The sequence below is a fragment of the Vanessa cardui genome, chromosome 9 (assembly GCF_905220365.1).
Source record: "Vanessa cardui chromosome 9, ilVanCard2.1, whole genome shotgun sequence".
NCBI lineage: Eukaryota > Metazoa > Arthropoda > Insecta > Lepidoptera > Nymphalidae > Vanessa > Vanessa cardui.
Window position 1 is genome coordinate 1046050 of NC_061131.1, and position 11917 is coordinate 1057966.

Consider the following 11917-nt stretch of genomic DNA (forward strand, 5'->3'; position numbering starts at 1 on the left):
ATAGTTATTCGGAAAGTATAGTACGACACAACTTAGATGTCGCATCGGCAAAATTCGTAAAACCGATCACATCCGAATTGAGTACGCTATACCAAATTATCTATATTTATTTCTCATGCGAATATGATCTTTGCACAAACGTAATAACTTGTAATATCATATGACATAATATATTCGTCAATTTAACACGTGGATTTACATGCACTTGCTTCCTCTGACGCGTGAATCTATAGCGACGAATAGCGTCGAATGGCGCGATTGGGAGTTATTTCTATTGGTCGTGTAAATCGGCAGTAATCGGTTTTATTTTCATTCCATTGCATTTTACATCATCTAATTTGTGTCCTACTATATATAGTTCATTAACCTTGCTAATGACAATTCAATATATATTATTCGCAATAAAAACAAACTATATTGAAAGAAATTATAAACATCAATTTTAACAGCACCATAAGACCTTTTGGTTCTAATTTAGAGTAGGTATTTCTGAAAATAATATGAGCCTTGTCAGTATGCTGTTAATTCCTCGTCACGTGTAAATTGAAAGGCCATTCGCAACACGGAATGCTAGGAATCATTGATGAGGCCGCATACATAGTTATGATCAAATCATACATCGTTGGACTCTTTGATGACATATAAAATAGTGCAGCGACATATATGATTACGGTATTAAATTTAGTCACGCTACATCTGCAAGGGCCTGGTCATGAAGCGAATGACTGAATTATCCTTTCACATTTGGTACCGTTGACTTATTTTCTTTGATCAATAGGATGATGGAAATTTTCTTTATAAAGTTATACAGTAATTTTGTTTTTCGTTAGAGCTTCTTATTTATACTTAATATTATAAATGTGAAAGTTAGTCTGTCTTGTCTGTTGCTATTTTATTACCGAACAATTGAACTGAATTGGATGAAATTTGCTATGAAGCAAACTTTAACTTCAAGGAAGAACATTGGCTATTTTGGTCTGACAAATGACAAACCAATCCCTAAAAAGCGTGCGTAGCCGCGGACGACACCTAGTAAGCACATAATAAAGGGCTTAACGTTCCTCAAAAGCTTGGAAGGTATTCGATCGTGGTGATTATTGGTGGATCCGAGATGGCCCAGTGGTTAGAACGCGTGCATCTTAACCGATGATTGCGGGTTCAAACCCAGGCAAGCAGCGCTGATTCATGTGCTTAATTTGTCTTTATAATTCATCTCGTGCTCAGCGGTGAATGAAATCGTGAGGAAACCTGCATGTGACAAATTTCATAGAAATTCTGCCACATGTGTATTCCACCAACCCGCATTGAAACAGCGTGGTGGAATATGTTCCAAACCTTCTCCTCAAAGGGAGAGGAGGAGCCCAGCAGTGGGAATGTACAGGCTGTTGTTGTTGTTGTTGATTAATGGTGGCTATACAATATTTCATTCAATTAGGCATTCCATTTAATTAGCTGGTGATTTTAGTTATGTCCCTTTGGATAATTTAGGCTTCGAACTAGAACGTAATACATCGATAAATCTTCCTTAGCCTTCAGATTTTAATGTCAGAACTTTAAACTAAACTGATATTACAGTTTTGAACTCGAGTCTGTTATTTAACAGCAACCTCATTCAAGTTGTGCAAGTTTCCTTTCTTCTTGAATGCTGTAAATATATGCATAGTTTTGATTAGTAATGTTATAAAAAAATGGAGCTTGGTAATATCATGTTTTTTGATTAAATTGCTTCGATACTAGTTAACTGATCACCACACAAATCACATAAACGTTTTCTCATTTATCTGTATTTTTATGACGTTTTTTTTTTTACTTTTTTGTAATATTCATTTATATTTACTCAATCAAGACAGCGCTTGCGAAGTTTTCGTAATGCAGAACATATTATAAAATGAAATAAAATGATAACCTATAATTTTTTTTTTTAATAATAAACATATAAAACTAGTTTTGTTGCTACTATAATGGAATATAACCGTCCAATCGGGTTAAGAGAGTTGAGCACAATTGTGTACATAAACATAGGGACCTATGTTTACGCACACAATTGTGCACTATAATCCCTTGGAATAGGTTGTCACGACCGAAATCGATCAAGACGATATAAACAATAGAATACCTTATCTAGTATAGAATTTATAAAATTATGCTAATAATCATTTATTTATGATTAATTTTTGTTTACAGTGACGTCACAAATGCCACCAGGCTTCAGCTTGCCTGCGATAACACACGTGGATCGCAACTGGTTCGCGATGTCCACAGATCCCATCGGCTCTGTAGTCACAAAGGTTCATAGAGAACGAACTGGTTCGCGGGCCGTGACATATGGGCTGGAAACAAGTGGACCACCCACCCCTTTCAAAATTGATCCGAACACTGGAGTCGTCACCGTCAATGATACTTTAAAGGATAAGGTGAGGACAATGATATTATTAAAAGTTATTGAGGAACAAAAAAAATTAGGAAGGAACAAGCTTACCTTACAGTACATGATCTAGAAATGTGAGAAAGTCTTATGTGACATGGACTGTTATAATAATAATAATATTTTAATTATTCATACTTCAAAATATCAACACCGATTTTCGAGTGAGGTTCAAAGTGAGTTCCTACAGAATAGCATTGCAGATACATTTTTTATGTATATATATAGGCGGACGTGCAAATAGAAAACCTTATGATAACTGCCCATAGAGATTGGCTCTGTAAGAAATATAAACCATTCCTTATATCGCAAAAATGCCACCAGCCTAAGATATTATGTCCTATTAATCGGAATACAACAGCACCAATTATCCTAATTTGGCAGTACAATATATCTTTATCTAGAAATGGTTGGTAGCTATCCAGATAAGCTTACTAAAACTATTCTGTAGATATATCGAGAATGAATAATCTTTTTTTTAAATATCATTGTACACATTAAAGTTTTTATTTTCAGGAAAATCGGTCTTACTCGCTGTGGGTGACTGCTTTCGATGGTTCTTCAATCCCACAGAGAACAGAGGTCTTAGCTACAATAACAGATAATACTGGCTCAAGGCCAAACGTACCTCGTCCACCGCCATTCGCTCTACCTAGCTACCCAACCGTACCACTACCACCAAAGTTTACTAGAACTACGCACAGCACAACCAAAGCCGCAGAACCATTTATTGAAGAAGTAACAGTACCTGATATAACAACGACTACTACTTTGAAACCAACTGAAAAAGTTGAAAATGATCCGCATGAAGATAAAATGGTCGAATCTGATGAGACGAAACGTAACAGTTCAAAAATACCAGTTGTAGAAACTCCCATCAGGAATGACGTTCCATTAACAGTCATACCTCTTGTGGCAATCGGTGGACTGGTGGCAATTGTAGCTGGAGTTATAATATTTGTTTGGAAAAAGAACGGCGGAAAGAAGACAAAAACCGAAAAAGATGATATGGTGAGTTCCACTGAAAACAATACTATTATAGACAAAACTTCATTGATAATGCCTCTAAGTACTAAAACTAAAATAAGAATAATACATGCGCCTCAGAATACTAAAACTATTATTATGCCTGTCCAATTTATCACTTCGGTGACGTAATTGCTTGTCGATATCATGTCTTCATTCCGGTTGTCCACAGAGCAAAGACTCAAGTGGCATCGTGCTCCAAGATTCACATGCCCTCAACATGTGGGATCGTCCTCGTGCATATTCAAATCGTTATGAATCATGGGACAATAACCATTTACAGGTCAGTCTTGACCTTTTCGTTGTCTTACTAACTATAAATATTTGGAAAAGCCAGTATTGCATAATATTATTACTAAAAAAAGAAGTAGCTATATAACAATGTATCTGATTTTTAAATTATTTCTTGTTATTTCGATTTTATATGATTGAACGTATCTTTCTCTGATTTCCTTTTTACGTTTACCTCCTGGGATCCGCTAGAAAACAATGTAGACGCAGAGCTTTCATAGCTATTTTTCTTTTGTAATTTTTCTAATTTCTGGCGCGTAAAACAAAAATTATGGTAATTAAATTTCATAATTTATAAGTATGAGTTTTTTACCTACAATTTTTCCTTCTTATATTTAATTTTGAACGAACAGGAGTAATATTCGTATCAAAGATAATATTGAGGTTTTAATTTGATTAGCATAAACAGGAATTAATATACTTTTTTGCAATAACAGTTATAAAAAAAAATGCTTAAACGTGCAAAGACAAGGTTGAATATTTTAAATCAAAACGACGTCTTAAAATAACTTGAAAAAAAAAAGAAATACAAAAACGAAATTTTCGAAGTTTATTAATTGGGTGTCCATAAATCGTGACTTAGCATTATTTTATAACATTCCAAACTGACGATTTCGCATCAGTGAGTTTACTAAGAAATTAATAATTTGATAAATTTATTGAAGCAAATATATTCTAGTTTAAATAATTAACATTATAATATATTGAATTATAAGATTTGAACTTAGACGACATGAATGAGATCATTTAATTCAGTCAGAACGATACTCTGCTTATAAACAGCATTGGTAATTCATGCTACGTTAAAATTAAAGTTCACTGAACTTTGAACTAAGCAATAACAACGGCTTATCACTAACCTCTGTCTTTAGGTCGTTCTGATAGATCAATGCAGGAAATACTCTCTTAATTAAGCATATCATTACTATTGATTTTTGATTGGCTGATAAAAATAAGACAGCATAAAACGTTTCAGCATATTTAAATATGTGAAGTACAAATTTATTTCTTACTACTATTCCCGCGACCTTATACGCCTTTGAATGTAACCAAAAAAGAACATTATTGTAGCCTAAGTTACTCCCTATTATATCAGTTATCTGCTAGTGAAAGTCCCGTCAAAATCGGTCCAACCGTTCCAGAGATTAGCCGGAACAAACAGACAGACCGACCGACAAAAATTGTAAAAAATGTTATTTCGGTATATGTACCGTGTATACATACACTAGGACTATTTTAATATTACAAACAGACACTCCAATTTTCCAACTCCAAAGAAACTTGAACTGTTTTTAGAATATAATTATTAATTTATTTAACTGATATTTTATTAATATATTTGTATACTTACATTTTAATATTTTCAGCTCTCCGAAGAAACTACAATAAGTAAAGAAGAGCCTCGCGATGAATGGGAGTTCCCAAGGCATCGAATAAGGATATTCAATATTGTCGGCGAAGGCGCCTTCGGCCAAGTCTGGCGCGCTCAGGCTATTGATATTGATGGTATGTTGTGATATCTTCAATATGACTAATTTATCACGGAATTTTCACCTATATTTAACATCATTTGTAAATATGCATCGGTTTAAATTTTCCTATTTATAAATTTAAATGTAATAATTGAGATACGATAAAAGATAAATCGATAATATCAGGCGTGGCGTTCATATTTATTACTTAACAAAAAAGTGATTGTTGTAGCCTAACTTACGGCCAGTGACAGTCCAGTCAAAATCGGTCTAGCCGTTCCAGAGATCATCCGGAATAAACAGTTACACATAATAACATTGGATAAAAGTTGATTTGATATAAAGCGGTTTTTTAATATTACAAAAAGACACTCAAACTTTATTATATGTATAGTTTACACGTAAATTACGAGCCTTCCGTCATATGTTTCTAAACTCAAGATAATCATTGAAAAGGAACCTACAGATCCCATAGCGTTATTATAAAAGATTAGTAAATTCAAAGAGAGGTTATTCTACCAAATAGGGCCTCATTCAAAATTAATACTAGCCATATAACCTTTTGCGCTTATTACTATACCAATATACCATACAAATTACTCTATTGTTCTAGGAAGATATATATATTCTGTTTTAAATAAAGTTATTTTATAAGTAACGTATTATATAATGTAACAAATTACATGTTCAAAGGCGATTAAATATACTATAATATCAAATATAACTTCTAAACGTAACATTCAAAGAAATTTATCAGTTACGTGACTTCAGTCAACAAGTATTTTGAGAATGGAAGCACGTTAGGCAAAGTTAAATATAAAAGCTATTTAAAGAAACACTTCATAATAATATAATTAAATATTTAAAAATGGTTTCTGTGAATGAATATTTAAATATAATTTAAAATTAGAATGTGTGGGTTCGTTTTAGACGTATTTATACGAAATATTCGAAGTAACGTGTATCGTAAATCGTGATCAAATGTGTCGCTATAAAAGACTATTTAACAGCGTTTATTATAGTTCTTATATATATTATTATAGTTATTACAAATGTGTATATATGTGTGCAAGTATAGGTTTATTTTCAGTCTCATAACCTTAATAAGGCTTTGTTTCCGCGACTGCTATCGAGCTTCTCCTAATATAAAACAATACATATTACAACTCAAAATGAGAGTCATCTGGATCAAACATATTATAACTATTAGATGACAATCGTTTACTACTTATATAGCTAAGTCAGCTGTGCATTAAATAATTAAAATACGTGTAATAAAATAGTTAGTTTTTTGCCAATAAATTACCATCACGGTACGATTTCGTCGATTGATCATAACGAAATTAAGATACACTTTACGCAGCTAAAAATTTTGAAACGTCATTTTACTGAATTTGTTTAGTAATATCTTCATATATTATTAATCCTTGGTGGTAGGGCTTTGTGCAAGCCCGTCTGGGTAGGTACCACCCACTCATCAGCTATTCTACCGCCAAATAACAGTATTGTTGAGTTGATTGAGCCAGTGTAACTTTAGGCACAGGGGACGTAACATCTTAGTTCCCAAGGTTGGTTAACGTCATTGTCCATGGGTGATGGTGACCACTTACCATCAGGTTGCCCATATGTTCGTTCGCCAACCTATACAAAAATAGTAGATATTAAAATATATACATATATAGTTTAGTATATATTTTTTTATACATATGAAAGTAACTCTATCTGTTTGTCTATCTGTCTTTCACGGCCAACCAATGAATCGAATTTGATGAAATTTATTATGAAGCAAACTTGAACTCCAAGGAAGGACTTGGCTACTTTTTGCCTAACACTTCACAAACCCTAAAATGAGAGCAAAGCTGCGGGCAACAATTAGTACATATATAAGGAAGATAGGAAACAAACGCGATCTCTCAGCAAATAGAAATATGTGTCAGATGTATACGTGCCCTTCTGTTTAATGTTGACTTTGCTGAAAATATTTACTTTGACGAAGATGATGTTCACAACCGTTGTTAGCTCTGTTATTATGAACTTAAAAATTAAACAACAAAATAGCTTCAATTTTAAAACAATAAAATGAAATAAAATTTATAAAACTTAGCTATAGTTCCAGAAATAGTGATAAAACAAGGGCTGTATGTATGTCTGTTAGAACGCGATATTCTAAGAAGCTATCAAACGTGGAACGATTTATGAGAAAAGTTTAACGTATAACTCATAAAGGGCTTTGTATAAAAAACAGTATTTTTTTTAAATTACTTCGATTTTTTAGTAGTCATTTTTCATTGTTGTTTAGTTATTCTGAGGAGTTGCTAATTTATTTCATCACGTCTGTTAATTAATACATAAAATGTAATTGGTTTCGTCTTTATTTTTTATATATAATTTAAAGACTCAATACTGAATTATTTTATGTGCTAAATAATTTACAAGACATATATTATTTTATTATTTTTTTTTTTTTTTTTTTATTTTATTAAATAGGAAGCCAACGCTGTATACAGTTTTTTTTTCTTATTCTAGAGTACAATTATTAAATAACTTAAATATAAAAATTGTATACCTCACTTATAGGCTAACTTAACATGCGTAGGAATAAAAAAAAGTAGATTCTTTGTTATAAAACTTAAAATAGAAGCTTACTACGTAAGCAAAAAAAGAGGAAAGAGGAATTAACAAAACAACACAAAACATGCAAAAATAATAACAACACAAAAAAAAAGAATTAAAGGTCGTTATAAAATTTGACAATTAAATGAATTCTAAATAATTAAAGTAAATAAAAAAATTAATGAACTTACTACGACATACATAGGAACTTGGTCTTGCGACCTCTTTTAATAATATATAACTAATTCTAAGAATTAGTTATATATTATTAAAAGAGGTTCTTCTAAATTTAAATAAGCAGTTTACAGGATACACTACATAGTATTCTACGTTTGAAATGCAGATTTACTCAGAATTATGAAACGTAACTATTTACTGACTTTCATAAATGTTATAAGTTTAAAAAATATTAGTTAACGCCTGCGAATATGTTCGCATATTGTTCTTCAGGTTTTTAATGTAAAAAAAGCCTCAAGATTCAAGTTTGTTTCATATCAAATTTCATCAAATTTCATCAAATTCGCTTCAGTAATGTTCCCGTGAATATCGATAGAAACCAACAGACAGTTAGTTCCATATTTAAAATACTAATATATATTTTGACAAGTGATATTAATATTTCTATTTTTCAGGCAAGAAAGGCGAGCAGACAGTTGCCGTGAAAACGCTCAAAGAAAACGCATCGGAAAAAGAAAAAACTGATTTAATACAAGAATTAACTGTCATGAAGAATTTAGGAACGCATCCCAATGTCGTCAGACTTATAGGATGCTGTACGGAAAAGGTAGAAATACTTCCCACTTAAATTGTTTGATTATTCCATCACGCTGTCAAATTCGGGATGTTTAGTACACACGTGTTAGAATTTCGTCCGACACGTGCAAGGAATCGTCACAAGGTCTCCCTTCATTAACAGGAAAACAAACTAAATGGTACCATTTCCAAGTAAACAGTTCGAATTTTAAACCGCTAACATTGATTAAGAAAATACACAGTTTAGTTAAATATATTAAATCACTCACTACATAGTATAAAACAAAGTCGCTTTCTATGTCCCTATATCTCTATATATTCTTAAATTTTTAAAATTACGCAACGGATTTTGATCCCTTTTTTTTAAATAGATAGAGTGATTCGAAAGGAAGGTTTTTCTAATACATGGAAAATATAGCAAAGAAACACTGATAATTTTAGAAGTTTGTAATATGATGTTTTAAATAAACAAATTCTGTAGTACATTTAGTATCAGTATTGCACCCGTGTGAAGACGGGGCGGGTCGCTAGTAATTACTAAGGCAATGATCAAAAGTTCAATTTGAGAGTCGAAACTTGCTAATCACGAAAGGGCTTAATGAACATTACGAAAGTTTTAGAAAAAAAAATTGAGGCTCAGGCCTCATCCCATCAATGCGGGGTAGATTTGGAGCTTATCAATGAATGGGTAGCTAATGTTAAATATCCCGACTTCGCATAAGTGCAATGGTGATACTAGATAGACTACAGAATTAGTTTATTTACATTACATTAGAAACGTCTTAAATTATCAGTGTTTCTTTACTAAATCGCATATGAATTACATACAAAATCTTTCCTCTCGAATCACTCCATCTATTAAAAAAAATCACATAAAAATCAGTTGCGTAATTTTGAAGATCCATGCATACATAGATACAGACATCGGTAAGCGTCTTTGTTTTATACTATGTAATGATAATTATGATAAGTGATGAATAAGGATTGATCAGTAGTAATTTCAAATGCTATCATAGCAGATCATAGCAGACGCAACTCCTATTAATTGCTAATAACTAACTGTTAACTCGTGTGACGTTATGCCTAGTAATTATACTGGCTCACTCAACATTCAAATTAGAACGCATCAATATGAAGTGTATTGCTTTGGTTGATTAATTTGCTACAGCTAGAGATATATATATATATATATATATATTGAGAGAGAGAGAAAGAAAGAGATTAATGTAATGAACATGAAAATCACGCAACGAAATGCCCTCAATTTGTAGTCTCTTATTTGTCTACTTGAATTGTTTATTTCTTTAATGTTTAATTTTGCTAAGCAACTAGGCAACCTTATCATAAATAGTCACAACTGCCCATAGATGTTGCTACTGTAATAAATATGTGCCGTTCTGTACATTTTTTAAATAAAACTAGTTATAACGGATTTGAATCGCGTACACGGGTAGTCTACCTGTGACCACGAACGCTGTAAAGTGCTCGAAACGTCGGGATGTCAAAAAAAATTAATATACGCGATTCAAATCCGTTATAACTAGTTTTATTTAAATGTGTAATAATCGCGAAAAATTAAGACAACATTACGTTCTGTACATTGCCAATTCGCCACGAAACTTGGTACTTGTTTACCAAGAGAGAGTCAGACCGAGTTACTTTCGCATTTATACTATTATACATACTGTATTAGAAATATGCAAATACATACAAAATACAAAATCTAGCAAATTCAACTAACAGTCATTATTAATTACACACAGGAACCGACGTTCGTGATAATGGAGTTCGTCAGCCTGGGTAAGCTGCAGCAGTTCCTCCGTGACTCCAGGGCTGAGCGCCACTATGGAAACACGCACGGAGGCAGCCAGTTCCTCACATCACGGGACCTGACCCACTTTGCTTTTCAAGTTGCTAGAGGAATGGACTTCTTGAGCTCGAAAGGGGTGAGATTACTTACGTTGCATAGCAATGATTTCATGATTTGTTAATAAAAGAAAAAGTAAAACATCTGCCAATTCAATTCTTTGTTTAATGGCTTTTAGTTGTGCCGACAGGGCACTGATTATTCCGCCAATGTCACGTAGAATGGAGAAGACCCGAAAGAAATTGATTGATACAGTTGAGAAAACAATTTCAATCAATTTTGAAGACTAGCATAGTAGTAGTAATTTCCTTGTTATTCCTTAACCTAGAACAACACAAACATTAAGGGCAAATAATAAGGTATAATAAAAATAATTTATATATTTATATATAAATTATTAGTTATTACTTTAAACTATGCATACTATAATATAAAACTCAATTGAACTATTAGAAAATAACATATAGAAAAGAACAAAATTGACTAAACACAAACGTCAACGAACATTCAACATCTGTCTATCTCCTTCCGTCGTATGTCAAATCAAATAAATCAGAAAGGGATCAATGTTCAACTAAATGCTAAATAATGTTTGAGACCGTAAGATTTTATTTATTTACATAAACAAAATCGCTCAATATGTTAATAATCGGAAGAATGTTGCATTAATTCATAACAAACCGTCAAATTATTAAAATAATTGGATGAATATATTCGATAGCATTAACGACAAGGTCGTTTAAATGTATATCCGGTCGCCTTGTATTGTTCCTTCTTAGACATTTTAGCGGCCTAAATGCTCAATAAATTGTTGGAAACATTTTTGAAGTTTCAACTATAAAGGCATTAAAATAATCTTTACACGAACTTTCTTTGAGACTCTAGTATACATAGGTAATTTTGAGTCTTTTAATTAATAAATTACCAAACGAAACCTTGGGATCTACAATGATAGGTTCTTATGTTTCTAATTATGCTAATTCATTTACCCAAACATGGCTTACTACAAAGTAAAATGTTATTTTATAAGATTATATAACGTACATTTTATTTAGAATGGAATCTTACAGATCTGTCAAAAGATAAAGAATCGGAATGAGATAAAAATCGAGTTAAAACAAGTTTATATTTCTTCTTTTTGAAATAAATGTCGTTTTATCATTTCACAGATAATACACAGAGATCTAGCGGCTCGAAACGTTCTCATCACGGAAGAGAGAACGTGTAAAGTGGCGGATTTCGGCTTCGCGAGGGACGTGGCCGGTACTCATGTTTATGAACGTAAGAGCGATGGACGCCTACCAATCAGGTAATTCCTTTTTTTTCCAAAATCTAGTCTTTACTCATTATATTCTATAACAGTTTACATTTAGTTATCGATTTTCAAGTTGAAAAGAAGTAACAGCCCGTATATTTCCCACTACTGGTCTTAGGTCTCCTATGCCATTAAGAGACAGTTTGGAACATATT

General features: G+C 32.3%; 1 protein-coding gene across 5 annotated transcripts in view; it reads left to right on the forward strand.

The window, feature by feature from the left end:
- Nucleotides 1–11917, forward strand: part of LOC124532647 (tyrosine kinase receptor Cad96Ca) — an 89842-nt gene that overhangs the window by 75101 nt on the left and 2824 nt on the right. For 4 of the 5 annotated variants that reach the window (XM_047107672.1, XM_047107673.1, XM_047107671.1 and 1 more), the window contains exons 3-9: nt 2185–2414; nt 2942–3436; nt 3624–3734; nt 5110–5248; nt 8460–8611; nt 10344–10526; nt 11617–11756. In XM_047107672.1, coding sequence (XP_046963628.1) covers nt 2185–2414; nt 2942–3436; nt 3624–3734; nt 5110–5248; nt 8460–8611; nt 10344–10526; nt 11617–11756 — 1450 coding nt within the window. The remainder of the gene's footprint in view (nt 1–2184; nt 2415–2941; nt 3437–3623; nt 3735–5109; nt 5249–8459; nt 8612–10343; nt 10527–11616; nt 11757–11917) is intronic. The other variant, XM_047107675.1, reaches the window with a different exon arrangement.